Raw genomic sequence first — 23,571 nt, forward strand, 5'->3', positions numbered from 1 at the left:
GTTCGAGAATAAGATACTTAGGAAAATATTTGGGGCTAAGAGGGATGAAGTTACAGGAGAATGGAGAAAGTTAAATAACACACAACTGCTTGCATTGTATTCTTCACCTAACACAATTAGGAACATTAAATCCAGACGTTTGAGATGGACAGGGCACGGAACACGTATGCGTAATCCAGAAATGCGTATAGAGTGTTAATTGGGAGACGTGAGGGAAACGTATTTTTGGGGAGACCGAGACGTAGATGGGAGGATAACATAAAATGGATTTGAGGGAGGTGGGATATGATGCTAGGGACTGGATTAATCTTGCTCAGGATAGGTACCGATGTCGGGCTTATGTGAGGGCGACAATAAACCTCCGGTTCTCTAACAGCCATTTGTAAGTAAGTAGTCTACTGTATATATAAGATACCAGTTCTGGAACCAGAGCATTTTTTTCTAGACATATATAATAATTTTCATAAAAATGCATACACATAATTAGGGCGTATTTATTGATTCTGGCTAATGAGAATTACATAATGATATATTATTCTAAGTACATACTTAAAACAGTAAAAAAGTACAGTAATTTAATGATTGACTTATATGAAGAGTCATGCAGTATTTAAAGAGATACATTGTTTTCATTTTCCTTCTGTCTGTTGTGGTGTGGCTGTATTGACTGAAGTACTGTTTTCAACCATCTTGTATAAATTCCAACCTGAAAAAATACGGAAATTAGAAACTTGTCCACTATCCTATATCATACTTAAAACTATTTACATCAACGTTTTAGAATACATGTCCGTATATAATTTTACCTCATTCTGCTCATTCTTATTACTAAGAAAGAATCTTCTTTGTTGGTCTTGGCCACCATGCTAGCCGTTGGATCGAGATTCTCGCGTTCACACTTGGCAGAAGGCGATAAATTTTTAAGGGCAATGAAATCTTTGGAGTGGTTTCTTTCGAGAAAGAAGTGAAGCTGGGCACGAAGAACAACTCTGGCTTTGATAACTACAGGAAAATTAATTTTCTCGGCTGAAATGCGGGAATGTGCTTGTATTGTATTATGCATATCTCTATATATGTTGTACAGGGACATCACTTTATTTTGACTAACATTTCCAATATTAACCTGGCTATACCTTTAGATCATACCTGCACAAACAGCGCTCAACGAGCGCGCAAGCACCTTCGGAGCGGGAGAGCGGTGTTTACCGCTCGCCGAATCGGAGAGGAAGATACGTCAGAATGACATAGACTTGCTATAGGTAGAGGAGAGGGAAACGACCACTCAGCTATCTAGTGGAGTGCAGTGTGTATTCTCAGTAACTGTTTCACTTTGCTTACCTACTGCTACAGTACAGTATGGAGGAATCTAAAAGACGGAATAATGATCATCAGGCAAATTCTTTCAATGTTGCATGGGAAAATGCTTATTTTTTCATAGCTGCTGGAGTAAATACTCAGTGCCCTATCTGCCACAACATTTTGAAAGGTAGAAAGAAACATAACAATGCGTCATTACGAGTCCAGACATAAAGATACTGAAGATATTAATCTTCAACAATTTAAATATCTCTCTTCAGGGAAAAGACCAGCTCAGTGTTGATATGTTGAATATATTACGGGATTTCAGTCGTAAACTTAAATTTTTCGTAAGTCAGTTTCGGAAAGGTAATATGGCTTACTTTCGAACGATAGAAACTGCTCGTGATGAAGCCATGTTAAACGATTATATACAAATATTAATTGAAATTCAAAATGAATTTAATTCTAGATTCCAAGATCTTGTCTTAAGGTCCACACCTGTGGAGTAACAGTTAGCCGCGAAACCAGGTGGCCCGGGTTCGATTCCCGGTCGGGCGAGTTACTTAGTTAAGGTTTTACCGGGGTTTTCCCTCAACCTAGTATGAGCAAATGCTGAGTAACTTTCGGTGTTGGACCCCGGACTCATTTCACCGCATTATCACCTTCTTCTCATTCAGACGCTAAATAACATAAGCTGTTGATAAAGCGTCGTAAAATAACCTACTTGTCTTAATTGGAAAGAAGTTTAAAGTTATCTGTAGTAATGTCACGAGAGGTCTGAGATGTGCCGATAAATCCACGAGCTTCGTTCGTGGATTTATCTGGGAAATCTCATACCTCGAGTGACATTTATTAGGACTATTTCGTGAATAAAATAAAAATGTAAATAATATATCTCTAAAATTAGATCACAAAATATTAATAATTGTATATTTACGAATACTTAACCTATTCAGACATTGTGAAGTTGAAATAGATGAATATCGATTACTGCAATAAAGAAATTCGATATTATTCAGTAATGCCAATTGCGAAAAGCGAAATACAGGTTTAATAATGTTAATTACATGTACTGCACTTTTCTCTTATTATTATAATATAAATACATTTTCATTATTTGCTGAAATCATGATTTAATTTAAAATTTTATAATATAATTACAGTAACCTGATTAATACATTAATTAAATGAAGAATTGTTGAAAACGCAGTTATCTAATCTGAATGATGGAATGTAATTTTTTTCAGATAGCCTACAATGGACATGCAATTGGAAGACGAAGATGTATTTTATAGGCTACAGTTATAGGTTAGATTACCTGTGTGAGCACGACCAGTGTCAGCTGTGCCTTATTTCGACCGTTAACTACGTGCTACAGGAAAGCATTTTTTATAGCTCGACAAACGCATTCTCGCTGTAGTGTGTAACGGAACTAAGGCTGCATCTACACAGTTCAATATTCCAATCGCGTATGCATGCAATCTGGGAAGAATATTGAAAGAATTAAGTTTAAAACGTACGTTAAATTAATATGCATGAAGATTTTATGTCTACATGGAGCGTCGTTTTGAACGTCGTCTTCACTGCGTAAATATATTAATTAATATCAATATCAATCTTGCATTCATTGCTTTAAAGTTTAAAGAAATGTTTAACCCTATAGTTGCATCTTAATGTATTCATGATCATCAATTTACGGGGAAACAGTTGACGACGACTAAACAAAAGAACGACCATGCGATAAATTGATAGCGATAAATCTAGCTGCAAAAATTATCGCAAAGTGTGACTGTGATTGGTTGGAATTCAAAATTTCATTACACTTCATTGGTCGAAAATGGAGTGACGTCATATAAACGAAATAGTCATAATAAATTCCTTCAACACCAATTGAAACAGAGTCATATAAGTTACAGGTGGGCCTGGTTGGCGAAGTCGGTATAGCGCTGGCCTTCTATGCTCGAGGTTGCGGGTTCGATTCCGGGCCAGGTCGATTGCACTTAAGGGTGCTTAAATGCGACAGTTTCATGCCAGTAGATTTACTGGCATGTAAAAGAACTCCTGCGGGACGAAATTCCGGCACACGGGTGACGCTGATATAATCTCGGCAGTTGTGAGCGTCGTTGAATAAAACATAGCTTTTAACGATTTACAGCTCGGACTTATTGATCTTCAATGTGACCTAAGGGCTAAAGATTGTTTGAATAATACTACTAGCCTGGTTTAGTTTTACAAGACAAAACATTAGCAATAATATACACGTCTACACAGGCTGGCTGTGAAAATGATTGCTATGTTTGGCTCAACATTTATACTTGTGAGCAACTGTTTTCTATAATCAACATTAATAAAGGCAGGCATCGAACATCTGTAATTGACGTTTCATTACGATCAGTAGGCTACTGTTCCTTTCAGCTGCCAACAGCATAAAATCTCGTTTTCATGTATTGATAAATAAAAATATAACAAAATGATATTGTATATTTAAGTAGGTATACAATTTCTATTATTTCTATAAAATAAATATTTCTGTATTAATTAATAAGTCCAAGATAGTTTTGCAAACACTGAACGGGTATTCATTTCATGAACCTCGTAATAGTACTTCTTTTTGTGTATATTTTGTACGAGATCATCCCTTCTTCCAGTCCACCACCCTATACAAAGCGCAGCTAATATCTGCATTCCGCTCATGAGCTGTGAGCCGGCTCGGAGAGCGCAAACCTTGTGCAGGCCTGCGTTAGATCAACGGTTGCTATCCCCTTCCAGGACTGGAGTTCGATGATATTGGCGTAATATACAAACAAATCACTTTACTAGGTATAGGAGGGAAGAAAAGTAGTTCATCCATTTACGTAAACTAGGAAATATCACACTTTTGAGTTTGATAATTTTCATTAGGTTTCTCTTTAATCAAAATATAGTGCAGTATTAACAATGAATGCTTTTGCTCACGAACTGAGCTGTCCATGCGGACGTATTCATTATGCAATGTATATTATACTGTATACAGCACATTAGCGTACAATAGGCTATAGGGAATGAAGTTAAATTGAAAAATAATCATAATAAGGATATTTAAACACATTTTTCAAAATGGTGGCCGTTCATTTCGATACAGGCTTCAGTTCTAATGTGTGTAATTCCAATTACCAGTTTCGTCCTTCGTACTAGTAACTCATGTTGAAATAATTCTGTACCTACTCTGTAAAAGAGTACCTTACGTACTGTAAATTCAATCTTCACTTCTGCTCGATCCGAAAAGATAAAATTACTCAGACATGCTATCTACTGTCCGTCCAAGTGGTTATGTCGCAGGATCGTAGAAAGGGGGGAAATCACGTGGCAGTTAATTACTTAACGAGGCCCTTTTTCTTAAGTTATTTTAAACAGTTGTATGGGTATAATATTACGCAGACGTCCAATTCCTAACAGAAATTAATGTTCTCCGAAAAGAGCTAAGACAGTCCAGCCACTAGTCTTTACAGAGAGGCGAATAGAAGCAGGTGGGGAATACCGGAATGCGACGTAGGCAAATGGACGGCAGTACCTGTGCGAAAATGATGCAATATTGAAAGCTTTTTCGTGACTGGAAAACGCGAACATATTTTTGGAACGTACTGTTTACTATTACCGTAAGGCTACTTATGACAGTATATGCGGTCTTGGATCTGTGTGGAGGACGGTTGAACTTCATTAGTAGAAGGGGTGGGAGTGAAGTACATTCAAAAACTCAGGTACAATAAAAAATTGAAGTAAAAATAAAATGATGTCCCTGTATATGTTGCGTTTTGCATGTATGGTATTGTATTGCTTGTGTTATGTGTAATCCTGTGTTTGGTTACCTAGAGGCTCCGAACAGTAGGCCTATAGGTATGTATGGAGTGTAGCACGGCGTACACACTTCAGTTCTGCTGTTCAGCGAACATGCCGAAATAAAACAAACTAGGCCCTCGGATATCTGTGCTCTAATAGAAGGATGTAGTAGCGAGCACTTCATTAGGAAAAGGATAAAATGTATTTTATCAGAAAGAAGAAGAAATTGTCCATTTAAAATACTTCAAATGTTTACAATCACTCGTAATGTGTAGAGACTCGTGAAGCAAGTAATCAGTGTAAATAATTTTGCTTTTTAATGTTATTTATTGTATTATTGTAATTTCCACCATTTATTTATTTATTTTATTTATTTATTTATTGATTTATTCATTCATTCATTTATTTATTCATTTATTCATTCATTCATTTATTCATTTGCAAATTTAGTCTTTCAGGTAAAGCACCCTGTGAAGCAAATTTGAATAATTTCAAGGTAAAAATTGTTCCGGGGCCGGGTATCGATACCGGGACCTCTGGTTGAACGTACCAGCGCTCTTACCAACTGAGCTACCCGGGAACTCCACCCGACACCGTAATAATATATACGTCACTATGTGCGTTAACAGAAAACCACAATTCCAAGTCACGCAGAGATTGTGTGCACTCGATGTGGGTCTCTGACGTTTCGTCAGCCCACGCGAGTTGTGTGGATATAAAGGGAAAAGTTGAGACGGTGTCGGGTGGAGTTCCCGGGTAGCTCAGTTGGTAAGAGCGCTGGTACGTTCAACCAGAGGTCCCGGGATCGATACCCGGCCCCGAACAATTTTTCCCTTGAAATTATTTATTTATTTATTTATTTATTTATTTATTTATTTATTTATTCAATTATTTATTTATTTATTTATTTATTTATTTATTTATTTATTTATTTATTTATTTATTTATTTGTACATGCATAGGCTGTGTCCAGTTACAACGTTCAGTGTAAAACAAGTAGCCTAGATAGATTCATAATTAATTTCTGTAATCTGGCATTAGAGACGGTAACACATGGAGACAAAAAAAACCTACAAACATTTCTAAATAACAAAAGTTTAAACATCCGGGCCGAAATATATTTCTTTTATTTGAATATTAACTCACTTCCAATTGTGAATATTCAAATTTCAATCCTTTCAATAAGGAACTTATATAATTTATTTCTAAACTCATTTTTCACTTTGATAAAAAATATATATTTTTTTATTATTTTCATTCTTTTATGATATTGTCTGGGATTTTCCGGTCTCTCATCCGGTTAGAAACTCCGATAGAACTGATATTTAACCATTGTACAGTGGGCCAGAATTCCAATCTGAGGGGGGAAGAAACTATTTTTTTATCTTGCAAAGCTATAACTTAGCCATTTATTACTGTTACTCTATATCAGCCGTGGCGAAAATGTGATCGTGCGCCGAGGCACTGTGTAACCTGCAACGTGCACAGCACCTATGGATGGAGGCGAACACTCGAAGGGGAAATGAAGCAACTGACTTATTAACGGATTTTCGTTTTTCGTACATCAAGCACTTAAATATAATTTTATACAGTACAAGGTTACAAAATAATGTTTGTTACGTGTAACGAAGAAAGAAATGAATAAGAAAACATAGGTCACATTATCACAACCTAAAATTAACTGTCTTCAGAATGTATTTGCGACAGAGTTTCAAAATCAGGAATTATGTCACTTACTGCCAGTCGTAGTTGATCACGAAGGTATTTGTCTGCCAGTCGTGATCTAAATTTAGTTTTTACTATTTTCATTGTTGAAAATAATTTTTCACAAACGTAAGTTGTAGCGAGTATGGCCTCAACAGATCAAGCGAAAGAACGAAGTTTGTCAAGTCCTTACAATTAGCTTTCATTTAACATCATATTGTAAATCTGTTAGTTTAAATTGAAGATCTAACCGCATTATTCGTACATCTGCTGAAAAAGGATCGACGTACAGAGATAATAATAATAATAATAATAATAATAATAATAATAATAATAATAATAACACAACCTTTTAATGTTTCACGAGTAACATGTAGTATAATGTCGTTTTATGTTATACAACCGTTTTCCTCGTAATACTTGTGAACAAATCATACATTTAATATTTTCATTCATATTGGCAGCAAAAAAAATGCGTCCTCCCATTCTACTTGAAACTTCCGTTTTTGTAGCGGTACATGTTTCGAGAGAGACATTGCGACGATACGCCATTCGCAGGTTAGAGACAAATACAAATGGAACGGAGTTTGACTCCAGTGAGTGAGAGGATGGGGGTTGGAGGAGGTAGAAAGTAAGAGAAATGCATACCTATCATTGCGAGCCACAATGTGCTCGCGAGTCACATTTTCCCCACGGATGCTCTATATCTATAGATGATGAAACTGAAGCTGACTAAGAATTTGTTCTCGATATCGCAACATGAGGGAAACTGGTGCATTGTCTGCAGTATGCGCGGAGAGGCCAGTTCTTAGCGTTCAGTCGTGAGGTAAAGGGCTATAAATTTGAAAACAAGCGACATTTTTGCACGGAAAAGAAATAGAACCTATGCTTACAGGTATAATATTATTTAATTTATTAAAATGTGTATTGAAAGTATATGTAATTTTATATTAATTATTCAAGGAAGATGAGCAATGTATTGTAAATATTTCATATTTATATATTCTAATTGACATACAAAAAATATAAGTCTAAGTTTTCTTTCAGGTTCTGTATGGTAGCTACATATGTCTAATATCATATGCAATTATCACTTTTTGCCCGGCGTTGCTGCCCTTTTCTTTATAGGCAAGAACCAACAGTCCGCGGGTTTTGTTGTGACTCGCCGAGAGTTTTACGACGTTCTGCTTGGAAAACAATTCAATAAATACTTATATGAATATGTACTGGAAAAAATATGGCTTAGAAGAGTGTTCGAAAGATATTTTGCACTATATTAAAAATGTTTAAATGCATTTAAACGTGAATTTGATAAACGTTGAAAACAATGCAACATGACTGAGAAACGATTCTTGACAAAGTGTAGCAGTTGGTTGAAAAGAGAGATGAAGTTCCCTGAGAAAGTGCTCCTGGCTAAAAATACAGCCATTTCTGTTGGAGAACCTGGAACGTGTACTGGAAGTGTGGGGAAGCTGAGAAAAAATTGTTGAAAATGGAATAAAAACAAGAGGAAGTTAATACTACCACTATTTGAAGAGCATTCGCAAGAAGAGCTTGCGCTAAAATAGCTATACGGATATCCCTGAGAGCAAGTGGTAAAAGGAATACTACCTGAGTTGTGAAAGAAATTACTCAGACAACTCCAACAAGAGCCACAAAATATAAAAAGGCATATAAATCATCTATATCATCACCAATACAGTGCTGATGAGGCCTTGGCATTTTATACTGAACAATAATCAATCTGAAGTCTGATTAGTGTAATATGTTGCTAGTCAGCGATGTATGCAATGGAGGTTGAAAGGAACTAGTCACCCTACACCACTATCTTCTGACATAGTTGCCTCATGGATGATGCCTTATTGATGTCACTTACGAGGATCAAACCTGTCTTCGGACAGTTGATTTAACAACAACAATAACCTAACAAAAAGCCAGTATGTAAATATGAGTGATTTAATGGACATATTTCTTTTGAAATTCTGAACGAGTTTTTAAAGCATAAAATGTAGTATGAACACTGTATGCATTGAATCTTTTTTACTTTTGTCGAAAATGCTTAACATTAAAATATATATTTGTTATTGACGGAGAAAAATAACCATATCAGAGAATTCTGTAGGACCAAAAAATTAATAATTTTAACATGAAAATATGTGTACGTAATATTTTTTAATTATATATTGTAGGTAATATTTAATTTGATAACTTTATAGGTTACACATATTTCAAAACGAGGATATAAATATTTGAGTACTGAGAAATTAGTGAAATTCAATTTTTTTTCCCCAGTAATGAATAGATCTGTAAAACTGGAATTTTGTATGCTCAATATACGCTATTTCTACAATTGTATACCATTTGCGGATTTAGTATAACTACCACTGTTACGGGTAATTAGCAATTCAAAATGGCAGTTGCATTTTGTGCATTGAAATGCCGTTTTCCTGATAAGTTTCACAAATATCAGTATTCCTGAGTGAGTCTTTTTTTTTATTCCTGAATGTCACATAAACAACATGACCTAAATTTTTTAAAATATTTTTAATAGAAATAATTTTTCTTTTAATTTATATTTCAAAGTCATTTTTTATTTTATTAGGTTAAACATATATATATATATATATATATATATATATATATATATATATATATAATGAAGTAGGCCTATATGTGTTAAACCAATCCTCCTTGATAGGTTTGTTTTCAAGTATGAAATACAATTTCACGCAAAATTTCACTACGATATACTAAAAGCTGTTTGAGTTATCAGGGAAACTGTTTGAATAAACAAAAGTTACATGTGCTATTTTGTGTTTCTAATAACCCGTAACGGTAATAGTTTTACTAAATCTGAAAATAATAATTATACTCTTACAATTGCAAAAGTAGTATATATTAAGGATATAAATTTCAAGTTCACAGAATTATTCATTTCTGAGATAAAAATGCTGAACTTCACCAATTTTTCGGTATGGTAAGGTTAAAAAAATAATTATATTAATATTGCCTTAAATATGTTTTGGATGCATCTATACTAGTATATTTATGAATATATATTTTGTATTTTATTTTACGACGCTTTATCAACATCTTAGGTTATTTAGCGTCTGAATGAGATGAAGATGATAATGCCGGTGAAATGAGTCCGGGGTCCAGCACCGATAGTACCCAGCATTTGCTCATATTGGATTGAGGGAAAAGCCTGGAAAAAAAACCTCAACCAGGTAACTTGCCCCAAAGGCCACCGGCGTGGGTCAGTCGGTTAAGGCATTTACCTGCCGGTCTGAAGTTGCGCCCGGGCGCGTGTTCGATCCCTGCTTGGGCTGATTACCTGGTTGAATTTTTTTCCGAGGTTTTCCCCAACCGTAAAGTGAATACCAGGTAATCTATGGCGTATCTCGTCCTCATCTTGCTAAATACCATTTCGCTATCACCAATCTCATCGACGCTAAATAACCTAGTAGTTGAAACAGCGTCGTTAAATAACCAACTAAAAAAAATTACTTGCCCTAACAGGGAATCGAACCCGGGCCACCTGGTTTCGCGGATAGACGCGCTAACCGTTACTCCACAGTTGTGGACTTTATAAAAACCGTACACGACAAGTATCAGCGCGAAATAATTTTTTCTCTTCAGATTTCATTTCTGGCCCACTGTGCATTGTGGTGAATTTTGGTAAAGTCCAGAGGGCATAATTAGTCATATTCACACACTTCACCTCCACTCTGGGGCCTTTAGAGTTGAGAAAAAGAGAGTAGTGTGCAGAAAGCAACGGGAAGCTACTGTAATTGTCTTTTCCAAGAAAAACTGCAAAAATGGCAGATACAGCGTTGTTAGGAGAAGAGGAGATGATACTAAGAGACATGCTATTGGAGCTAAATGACAGTGAGCTGTATGGGATGAAGATGCAAGCAAACAAGGCGATGACCATGGTTTTTGGAAGAAAACTAAAGAAAGTAAACTTTCGAATTCGGAATGAGACAGTGGAACAAGCGGACAGCTTCAAATACTTGGGGGGTACTATAAACAGTAACATGAGTTGCTGCCAGGAAGACAAAAGAAGGATAGCAATGCAAAGGGAGCTTTTAATAGAAAAAGGAGCATCTTCTGTGGCCCTCTGAAAAGAGAACTAAGGAAGAGACTAGTGAAGTGGATTGTGTGGAGTGTGACTTGTATGGTTCAGAAACATGAACATTACGACGAAGTGAAGAGAAAACAGACTAGAAGCATTTGAAATGTGGATATGGGAAGAATGGAGCGTGTGAAATGAACAGGCAGAATATGAAATGAAGCTGTGCTAGGAAGAGTGGGTGAAGAAAAAATAATGCTAAAACTGATCAGAAAGAGAAAAGAAATTATCTTTGTCACTGGCTAAGAAGAAACTGCCTACTGAAGGATGCACTGGAAGGAATGGTGAACGGAAGAAAATTTCGTTGCAGAAGAAGATATCAGATGATTGACAACATTAATATATATGGATCATACGCGGAAACTAAGAGGAAGGCGGAAAGTAGGAAAGTTTGGGGAATGATGAGTTTGCAGTGAAAGATCTCCACTTGAAGAGAACACTATGAAAGAATGAATGAATCATGTTGTTAGCTGTAAATAGTTTCTGTAGTTAAAATTGTTGATAACCAAAGACATAACAGAGGAACTTGCCTAAACGGCCACCTCAGCTGTGTTTGCCAACTAAATGAAAGTTTAGTTTTACTAAAACCGATGTAATTCCTAAAAAAATCTCCCTCATTTCGGTGGTTACTCAGACCGCATTCAGCGAAAAGAAAAATATTTTAGATTAACCTCTATCTGACGATCGACCGTAAACAACTCATAATACAAAATCTATAGGCCTAGTGAAATCGTATCAAATTTCACTGCTCAATTTATGAAAGCTGTCAATATTATTTAAAAAAAATGTCATCGGATCAGAATTAATTATGTCATTTCTACTATGAACGAAGTCTAGGTACTTTGCCTGCCAATAAAAAATATAATTTTATTGTATTGAATTTCTTCACAAAAATTGAGACTGTCTGATCCACGAAACCAATAACAGTCTGCTAATTTAAATACATCGTTGTTATTCATAGTCTGTACACCCAATGAATTTATTGGCCAAAACTTAGCGATAATGCTGTAAGATGAACATTAAATATATAATTTATTATAAACATTTGATATTCAGTTTCATTACCTATTCTGGTATGTATAATTTACGGAGAAAACACAATGGCACATTTTTAATGTTTTGTGGCGGCAATTCGCGCACCATATTGAGCAGAATAGTCTCTTTTGTTAGTGATTTCGTTAGACTGTTAATGAATATTGATATCGATATTTATTTGTCAACGAACTTTACAATTCATAGTTATGATGGATCTTTACATTTCTTCTTTTCGCTTCACCATCACTTTAATATACAGGATGTAAGGGGTATAAGTGCAGTCCTTTTTACAGTTGTCGGGAACGGTCTACAGGATCAAAAAATGTTCATACAACATAGGGTCAAAACTTTTTCCCAGAAAAAAATTATTTTCTTATTTTATTTGCATTATACTACTTATATTGTTAGTAATAATACGAAAGCAATTACATAAGTAGGTACATCTAGCAAAGAGTTAATATTAGTTTAAATAAATATTTTTGTCTTCTATTACGTTTTCGTGAAATTAAATAATAATGCATGCTTAAATTTGTTAATATATCGGCATGAGAGACGTGGCAACATCTTCAGCAGGACTCATTCAGCTGAAGTAGGCCTACTGTGCACAGACGTACAGCTCAGCTTAGTTCAAGCTCCCTGTCATTCCGAGCGGACGGCAGTTCGATAAACAACTTACAATGTCATTCACAGTTCTGGAATATCATCATATGTTATTAATTTATGAACAAAGTCGTCGTAATTCAAGTGCGGCAAGAAGGATGTACCATCAACGTTTTTCGCAAAGAAGGTTACCTAATCGGCGAACTTTTGTAGCAGATTCTGAAGGATTATTAGAAACTGAGAGTCTCTTAGCCTGTTTCGAAAATCACATAACCAGAAATTTCTTTTAAAATTATACTGCTTTAAGGAAGAGGGAGAGATAAAAATTTTGCTTGTGATTTTGTTCCGTAAACCATTATTGTTTCTTTTTTTAGACTTACAATAAAAAATAAAATGGAAATTTACCATTATGGTATATTAATGAGATTGGAAGTTTGTATTTGCTGCTAGTTTTATGTTAACAGGTGTCCTGGTCCACCCCTGCATTAGAACAGAGTATCTGTTTTGTACCGGTATGTCTGTACCCACTTGAGCTGTACCGTGTACTTGTAAACTCCCTCCTCCTCATCCAGCAACGTTGTCAAACGTCTAATATTTTAAACTTTAATAATTGGTTAAATATTGCAATTAGAAAACAATTGTAAGGAGATTTTTTCTTCCTTATGACATAAATAATCATCAGTTAAAATAATGACACTTATACCCCTTACACCCTGTATAACAACATAAGACCTACAATCTTTATGTGTTGCCAAGAATTTCCTGTTTACGTCCTATTCATCTGTTTTAACTGAATTGCTATCTTTCCTCTTCTATTCTCTCTCATACCTAGACTGTCTTACCTTCAATTTCTCGCTTTCCTATTAAATATTGTATCGTACTTTCATTAATTAAATTTGCATTATTTTTTATTTATTCTCAAATCCACCTACTCTTATTCATTCTTTCTCAGCTATGGTAATGGATATAATATGGATATGTTTGCGCCCAGTCACCAGTCATTAGGAGTTTTTATTGTTACTTCAGAGGTAGAGAACCTTGGTGAAGACTGTGTAGTAAGTGGAGTCACAGAATGATGTACCGCGTCGACGTGGACTCACGCTCACTATGCCTTGCAGCAGCCAAGTGCCATTCGGTTCAGCTGGATGAGGAAACACGAGACCACCTCCACTGTCGCCATTGCATACTCCTGTTCCTGTAAACCAAGCATCACTTCTCTTCAGACATACTGTACATTAGAGATGGGAAAAATTATTTTCTTGTAATAGTTCAAACTGTTCCAGTTCCTTGAAAATACTAGGTTCCAAATAACAGTTCCGAAATAACAGTACCATATGTAACTTATATGTAGGGACCGGATTTTGATGTAATATCAAGGTGTGAAATATGTACATATTTATGTAAGAAAAGTAAGCTGAATATGTACCAAAATATGTAAAATCATAAAATATTTAATATCAATATCTGGCAGGTAGGATAGGTAAGATTCCCCAGTTGTGATTTGATAGAGCACCCGACTTTTTTACCGCACACTTGACACATTACTATTTTTCCATCGCAATCCATGATTTTATTTTTGTCGTTAGGGTTGAAGATACAGGGGCCATTTTATTTAATTAAAAGCAGTAGATAAACTCACTTGCACTTTATATTGTAAGTACTAAAACTAGAGAACTGAGTAAAATTAATAACACAACAGTACTGCAAGCACTGTTTCGCTTTACTGGATTAGGAGAAAATAAGAGGAGATGTGGGACACATGCATTTTAGCTGCTCCCTGTAAAAAACAAAGTACTGTACCAACTAAAACCTCAAACTATAGACATTTACTAACTGTTTTTGAAAAGTGACATTCCTGTCTCATTCAGAAGGGTAGAATTATTCCAGCCGAGAACCATACTTTCTAATTCCTTGGAAAATCCCATTTCCGTATAGGCCTACTAAGTTTAAAGTAAAGAGGTCAAGCAATAACCTGAAAAGCTATTTATTTAAATCTTTCAACATCTTTCAAGTTTGTTCCTTTACTCCAGCTTCTTTTCAAAAGTCGGCTACTTTATTGCGGCTCATGTCAGACTTGACACGGGTTTTCCCTGGAAGTATTAGGAAGAATGTGGGTAAGGTTGCAAATTACATGGGAACGGCTTGTTAAGACGTGTGCAGAACAATTATAGTTCGAGACAAATCATGTCATCCTCGTCCCACTCCACCGCAAGAAGGCAGCGCTACTTTCTGAGTGATTTTTACAATACAAGGTAGTTGTATGAAAAAGGTTGCCTTTTGTTCACTCATATTTATAGTGGGCGGTATGGAGTGAGTGTCTCTATTACTTCTTGGAACTAAGGGCGTTGTGTTTCGTCCCGAAATATATCCTTTCTTGGGTAGGTAAAAAGACTTTTTAAATCTGTGTATTTCAAATTGTAAACTTCCCCAGCAGAAGTTTTTTTTTTCCTTTTAGAGAAATAAAAATGAATAAAACCCCTAAATATGTAGACTTACGTAATTTCAAGCCATAACATGTAATCTGGGGTAAATATGTAAAAATATGTATTATAAAATTTTAATATATTAATGGTAATTACAGTATTCACAAAGATTTGTTATTTATATAGGTTAGGTTGAAAGGAATATAACATGTAATTACATAAAAATACGGTCCCTACTCATATGTAACTACAAGGTGCACAGTGGTATTGGTAACTTGGAACCGCAGGTTGACTAGTATCTGATGGAACACTAGTATTTTGGAACAGGTACGTACTACTAGTATGTAATATAACAGTGGTATTTCGGAACATGCACGTGCGACTAGTATGTAATATAACAGTGGTATTTAGGACGGTAAATGATCACATACTTCCCTGTATGCCATGTGATGCAGTATGATGTCATAGTGAGCCGAGATGTGAATTCGTAGAAAAAAAATGTTTTCTAATGCCAAATTGAATTCATAGATTAGGTTTGTTCCAAGTAGGAAATGAAATGCCATTTTAAATTATTTGTAAATTTTATTGGTCACGAAATCGAAGTGGATCCCTAATACATTCTTTCTCTTCTTCTCAGCTCAAGTTTTCAATAGTGTTCAATTTCTCCAATGAAACTAAAAATGTAAAATATTTGTAAATAAAATATAACCTGTATATTTTCATCTCCCTGATAAAATTCACAATGTAGTTACTATACTCTTAATACTGGCATTATGTTAATAATTGTTTGATAGAATCCTATACATAATGTGATCTAGGCCTATACCCAGTAACATTAGTTTCAAGATAATGTGTACATTTTTTAAAGAGGCTCTTCATATCTTTACTATTTATCTTTCACTATCTGTTTATCTATTTATCTATCTATTTATCTATTCCAACATTTCTTTCAGTGCGACGAAAGGATTCCCAATTCTGCTTTCAAACAGTGACGCCAACTTATATGGGCTCGTGGGATTCGAGCCCACCCAATTATTTATCGTGTTATCATTATACTTATGACTTATACCTTCAGTTTTGTGTGTAAAATTGTAGTGTACTTTGTAAATTTCTAGTGTTTTTTGTAACGCAGTTTTACTCCTGGTTGAGTGTTAGAGAAGGCCGTATGGCCTTAACTCTGCCAGGTTAAATAAATCATTATTATTATTATTATTATTATTATTATTATTATTATTATTATTATTATTATTATTATTATTATATGTTTGAGCCCACCCATGTTTTCTAAAAGTTGGCGCCACTGCTTTCAATAGTGTCAAACATGTTCTGTTTTGTGGAACAGACGTTGTCATAAGGTAGTTCCAAAGTAAAACGAGTATTTTTAACGGCAAGTATTTCATACTAGCGTTATTTTGGAACGTAGTATTCCAAGGTGCTGTTACCTCTACTGTACATAAGCACAACGGAGATGACGCAGGTGCCACGATTTCTGTGGTCTTTCTTACATGGAACGTTGAAGTTGGCACCTACTCGTATTCTGGGAAAAGGGTACGTTACTATTTTTGTAATATTCTACGCCCACTTTGCAACCCTTATTATATCATTATTTGGAAAATGAATTAAGCTTGAATATTATTGTATAATATTACATTCAAGATACTACTAGCGACTTGAGCAGCGAATGTTGTATTTATTTTCTTACACTGTTTACGATAGGTCTATTTATTAAAAGTTCAAGATATTTCTTTCATGGTTATGCTAAGATCATTCTCACCAAGTGATGACCTACAGTTATTTGAAATCACAAAATCACCAACGTCTTAAACGTTCCACATAATTATAGATACATATATCCTCTGTCGTCTTTTTTATTTTTCCCTTTGCTATATGTGTTTTTTTATTTTTGTCTTTTTATTTATATCCGTTATTTAACCACATTGTATTAACTGCTAGGTTACCTGGCGTCATTGGAATATGTAATACTGAGACGAAATTAGTCGAGATCAATGTGAGGATTTGTCCTATGACTAGACCTCGGATTTTTAGACACCGGCACTTAAAAACTAACTTTTAAGCACCTAAAATAGGCATAGATTTAGGTACCTAAAAATAAAATTTCAAGCGGCTAAAAATATTATTTTATGCAGCTAAAATGTAATTTCTATCCACACAAACTACAGTAACTATAAAAATACGATTAATTAGTGAGTATTAAGCATTACGGTACACTGTGACAAAAACAGTAAAAAATATTGCGGTTAGAAATTTGATTTTTGTTAAGTCTTAAATTATGAATACTGGTCTGTAATTTTTTGTGAATTCATCGGCCTCATTGCTCTAAGGCTGTTAATAGATAAGTGATCATATTACAATTAAATTAATTAATTTGTCAATGAATTTAGAATTAACACATTATTCACAATTGCATTGCAATTTTCTATTGTGAAACTTTGCCTTTTCTTTGACAGAACCATTCTGTAGGCGACAAAAATTCTTCCCAATGATACCGAAGCAATGGATGAGTATTTAAATTTAGCAAATCTGCCATGCTGATTTCTTTAGAAAGTACATCCTCCCGATCCATCACATTCCTACTGTCTGTTCAAGTGCTTAACAAACCAGACACCTTCCAGGAATTTCTTCATTCCTACAACCAAACTATTACAGGATATTTGAACCAAACCCACCCCATGACATTCAAAACTTTCTCTTTCACTGCTACACTAAAATAAAAATATATACGTAACAAATAGAAATAGGTAAATTTTAGACTATAAAACCTTAAAAATAGGTCTCAATGGGCAAAATAGGTATTTTTAGGCATCATAAAACTGCTTTCAAACTTTATTTTATATAAAATGTGAAGATATTTAACTAGTTCCAGTATATCTCTACAGAAAAAAAGGCATTTATCTGACTACACGAAGGTTCGCTGGGTACCCACTACCCAGGCTCCTAGTTGGCAACCCTACACGTCTCTAGGCCATCCTCCTCCGTACATCGCCAGCGGCGCACAGAGTGCAGTTTTCCCAAATTTAGGTGGACAAAATCAAACTTCGACTTGTTTAGTTAGGCATAAGTCAATATGAATTCAGGTTCTTTAACATTTGGATAATGTTGTGAGTAAAGCTTTTACTGTTTTATCAGCGGCAAGCAATTTTTGGAAAATTATAAAAACTGATTTTTTCTAACACTTCTCTCTGCTGTTCAGTCGTTGTCAGAGAGGCTTAGTATGGGCAAAAAAGAGCCAATTATTAGTGGTTTATTATGTTGTGAGCCATGGAATCTGTTCAGATAGGTGCGTTCTTACTAATGTAACTTCAATTTCAAGTTTGTAAACTATTTTTCTTCTTACAGTAAGGTTTAAATATAACAATTGAAAAAAATATGTTTTTAAAGCTCTCGAAATATAATGTGAGTTTTAGTATAGCCGGTCACGTCCGGTTACAACAATTGTTCTACCATTTAATACAGCCTCATTTAGAGTGTTGAATCCTTGTTTTAAAGTTTGTGCGTTCTTGCGCATTTACCATTTTTTTCAGTGATGGAGCATATGGTCACGCGGCGGCAACTGTTCAATGTTTGCCTTAACAACAGAAAACAATCATGGAAGAAGGAAGTTTTTAATCACTGTGTGAGTGTTTTAGTCCTGCGAAATTGTTCACATGACATCGAATATCAGGTTAAAAGTACATTGGACATATTTTTATCTAACCTTAACAAACGCACCGTAGATCAAAACGCAAATCTAGTAGCCGGACGAAACTAATAACTTCTCTGCATTCTAACGAATTGCTATGAAACTATGTGAATACGTTTGTACAAAAAAAAAAACTAATTCTTTATAGCGAGTGTATTTAGACAGAATTAACAACTACTCTCATATCTAACAGATTTTTATGAAACATTGTACGGAAGTTACAGGTAGGATATATTTTTTGTGTACAAAGTATATGAACAGTTCCATAAAAGGAACTACCCCTTTATAGAGGATAATTTAAACAAAATTAAAAACTTCTCTCCTATCTAACAGATTTTTATGAAACTTTACACGGAAGTTACAGGTAGAATATATTTTTTGTCTACAAAGTCTGATTGTGTTTCTATAAGAGGAACTGCTCCATTATAGTGGTGCATTTAGACAAAATTAATACCTTCTCTTTATATAATATATTTTTATGAAACTTTGTACAACAATTAATCCTACAGGTAGCATACAGATGTAATCAGAGTTTGTATACAAAAAATATATGCTATCTGTAACTCCTGTATAAAGTTTCATAAAAATGTGTTATGTAGGAGAAAAGTTAATTTTATGTAAATGCACCCCCTACAAAGTGGTATTTCCTCTTATGGAACCGTAAATATAATTTGTAAACAAAAAAAAAAAATATATATATATATATATATATATATATATATATATATATATATGCTACCTGTACAGTGGTTCATGAAAATCTGTTAGATAGAAGAGAAGTTCTTAATGTTGTCTAAAAGCACTTCCTATAAAGGAATAGTACCTCTTAAACAAACGTAATCAGAGTTTGTACACAAAAAAGTATGTGCTACCTATAAGATCTTTACAAAAGTTTCATAACAATTCGTTAGAATGTAATTTTGTCCACCTAGAATAACTGTGTTTTTGCACACTGTGCGGCGTCTGGGGAATGCTATGGAATGATGAAGGAAAGATATTGACGGAATGATGTAGATGTATAAAATGGGGGAACGGGAGAACCCCGAGAAAACCCCCAACTGCGACCTTGTCCTTCATCGAGTCCGGACCTCCTGAGTGAGATGCTGAAGGTCTGACCACTGAGCTACCGCAGGGGACGACAGAAATATATAGTCAATAATAATAATAATAATAATAATAATAATAGTAATAATAATAATAATAACAACAACATGCACAATCGCCACATTCTTCTCAGAACGAAATGTGGATGGATGGTCAATTCTTCCTGCATCCTTAACCGAACCTGTGGTCATTAGCTTCCTATGACAATTCTTTATTGTCTCTTCCCTTCACCATCTCTGTACAAGAAGAATGGAATTCCACACTTCACAGCGTGCAACAATCTGCACTCGCTCGCGAACATATAGCCGATCGGCCATCTTTGCTATTGTTGCACGTACAGTTCGATTCAACGTTATTAGCAAAGCTCGGAACTTGGGGACTTGTGTCTTTGCACGTGACTAAGCGACCGGACTTCAATGTCAACAAATTCCCGCTTCCAGCACGGAGGTACTGTCAGGTCTGCTACAAAAGTGGTTTCTGGCTGCAACAACATATTGATAATATTATGGTAGGTTGAAACACGTAATTTCATAGCATATATATAATAAAAATAAACATGAGAAATATATCAAATTTACTGTTCTGCTCTGTACATTTTATTACAGTGTATGACTATCTACATTCTAAGATTTTTCGGTAGCAGACTTAAAATACTGAATGTTTTCACTGTTACTGTTTTCTGTTCGATTTTCAGCCGTTGCTAGCTGATATGGTATCTGAGAAAGATAAGTATATCCTAAATTTTTCTCGAAAATAGTTTTCAATTAGTGTGTCACTACTAGGGCAAGCCCCTCTACGTTTCGATCCATGGCTATGGACAGACGTTTCTACAATTTGAGGGACTGCAATGCCTTTCAATGTTTGTGTGTGGCACAACTTACAAAATATAAACTCTCCATTCGAAAAAAAATAATGTATCTCCTCCGAATTCTCCACGAAAAATTGTATCTTAAATTTAAAACAAAATGTATTTTCAAACTTCTATAATACCCATTCGAAATAACACGTATTTTCTATTTCCTCAAACAGACCGTTTACCTTTAATTCTCTGAATGTCATTGGCTTCGACATAACAGTTTCTTCGTCCGTCTTCCTGTCATTAGTTGCGGCCACTTTCTTAGTACACACGACTGTCCCTGAGCACTTGCAGCGTGAGCTTTGTGTACGTTGTACCTGTACCCTTACTCATGCACACGACACAAGTCCCCAAGTTCCGAGCTTTGGTTATTAGCCCTGTCCTTGGTTGTGTGGCAAGTGAGTGATCTGTGTGTTGCGTTATAAGAAAGAAATTTAATCACAAGTATGCATAGGAGGGGAAGAGGGAAGAGGAAAAATGAAAATAATATCTATGCTCGTAGCTGAGGGACACTCATGTCAAGAAAATATATCATAACGGACGTAGTGCCTTACATATAAGGGAGCTTACACAGTTCTGCGTACTGTACGCATCCGTAGGATCCATACGGACGTCCCGCTACGCGCTACGGACTACGGAGAAGAGATGAATACCTTGGACAAGTGTGGGCTTACACAGTCATGCGTACTACGCATAGCGTAGCGGCATAATAAGCAGTAAAATTCATGTTTGAAAGCATTATGATTTTGAATGTGCAGCTGTTATCAGTCAATTAGATAGAAGACAATGTTTCTGCGATCCTTTTTGTGAATAATACAAAAATAGAGGCATCAGGTAGAAGTTGTGGCGTGATGTGTGACATTATATTGAAAAATTTTGCAGAAATGGACAGTAACACACAATGAAATGCAGGTGAATGATGAAGATGAGAGAAGACATGGCAGAAGTTCCAGGAAAAAAAATCTTCCGTTGAGGATAACTTAGTTAGCTGTTAGGACATTTTTCAGAAGTAGAAACTACATTATTGTATGGAAACACAGTCTTGCGAATACAAAACATGAACCATCCCCTTTTATCCCGTCCTTCCCATTCACATCACTTACTTAGTCTGTTCATTTGCCATTTTTGGTGGGCTAATATTCAGAAAAATCGTACATCAGAATACACAAATATTAATTCGCATTTTCACACTGGAAACATTTCCCAAACAGAACAATAGTCTTCCTTGATGTCAATTCTCCAATCTCCATCAACCTCCAAAGGTATTCTTTCACTCACAGGAATTTACCTAATATGGGCAACACACTATTGTATATGAAATGAAATGATTAGCCTAAAAATGTCCCGTTAAGGGCAAAGGCCTCCTCCTATAGAGGGAGAGCTCTATTTGTCTCACGCGGTGAACTACTCCGCGTAAGAGATGTTTATATAATATATATAAAACCTCTTATCTAAAAAATAAGTTAAGGAATATTTAATTAAGAGTACCTAGTCAATATAAATATTTCCTCAGTGTATTTAAAACAGATTTAATCTAAATCAGTGATTCTCAACCGGAAAGGGAGGTTGCAGCCCTGAGGGTGACCGACCAACTGGTAGTGGGGTGCAATGAAAAAAAAAAATAATAATAATAATAATAATAATAATAATAATAATTTAAATGTTGTTTTTTGAAAATTTTACTATCTGACAATTTTACATTAAATTAAAACAAGCTAGCTAATTAAGTTTTTTTTCTTTTTGAATTGATACCAAATTTCATATTACTACTTTGTATGTTCTATATTCTACTCTACACGTCAGGCCAGGGAGCCGCACTAAAGTAAGTTAATGTGAGGAAAAAAGGAGCCTCAAAATCAAAAGGTTGAGTAGCACTACAGGGTCCACACCTGTGGAGTAACGGTTAGCGCGTCTAGCCGCGAAACCAGGTGGCCCGGGTTCGATTCCCGGTCGGGGCAAGTTACCTGGTTGAGGTTTTTTCCGGGGTTTTCCCTCAGCCCAATATGAGCAAATGCTGGGTAACTTTCGGTGCTGGACCCCGGACTCATTTCACCGGCATTATAACCTTCATCTCATTCAGACGCTAAATAACCTAAGCTGTTGATAAAGTGTCGTAAAATAACCTAATAAAAAAAAAGCACTACAGTAGTCCACCGCTGTGGAGTAATGGTCAGCACGTTTGGCTATGAAACGAGCGGGCTCGGGTTCAAATTCTGGTTAGGACAAGTTAACTGGTTGGGGTTTTCCGTGGTTTTCCCCCAACTAATTGAAGCAGAATTGCTAGGTAACTTTCAGCGTTGGACCTCGAACTCATTTCGCCATTATTAATTCACATGTCACCATCATCATCATCATCATCATCATCATCCATACACGGTGCAGCGTGCTGTACTTGTACAAGAGCGCGGCAGTTCTGCTACCCAATCATTCACAAGAATAGGGTGGTAAGCACAATAAGCCTCAGGCTGCAGTGTAAGCCTTCGGGTCCCTCCCCCGTACAAGAGAAAGGAAAAACATTACAGTACATTCTACACAATCTACACCTTAGACTTAGAGGCCTGCACTAAAATAAAGGAAATGAGAAAGGTTGAGAAACTCTGATCTATATAGATTATAACAAAAATAATTGTTGGTTTTGTAATTTGTTATAATGAACAAGAAATAATAAAATGTCGATTATAAATAATTTATTCATCTGAGTAATTTTTATCACCTTATGTTAACAGCAAACCGCTCGGTAGGACATAATTATGTAGATCCAGTTCAAGCTGCCTTTATTATAATTTTTCCAATTGTTCATCAAACGATTGAATAAACATGCGAAATTAGTTAAAGGAACTTTCTTTCGGTCTCGCGCAAGTCACTATGTAGATTTATAAAAGCTTCCTTCAGGATTTTTAGA

General features: G+C 35.3%; 1 protein-coding gene across 1 annotated transcript in view; it reads right to left on the reverse strand.

Annotated features, from left to right (window-relative positions):
• Nucleotides 1-480: 480 nt before the first annotated feature.
• Nucleotides 481-23,571, reverse strand: part of LOC138704252 (clotting factor C-like) — a 49,717-nt gene continuing 26,626 nt past the window's right edge. The window contains exons 7-8 of the mRNA XM_069832127.1: nt 13,624-13,781; nt 481-706 (exon numbers count right to left, since the gene is read on the reverse strand). Of these exons, the coding sequence (XP_069688228.1) occupies nt 611-706; nt 13,624-13,781 (254 nt within the window). The 3' untranslated portion in view covers nt 481-610. The remainder of the gene's footprint in view (nt 707-13,623; nt 13,782-23,571) is intronic.

Source organism: Periplaneta americana, chromosome 8 (genome assembly GCF_040183065.1).
Source record: "Periplaneta americana isolate PAMFEO1 chromosome 8, P.americana_PAMFEO1_priV1, whole genome shotgun sequence".
NCBI lineage: Eukaryota > Metazoa > Arthropoda > Insecta > Blattodea > Blattidae > Periplaneta > Periplaneta americana.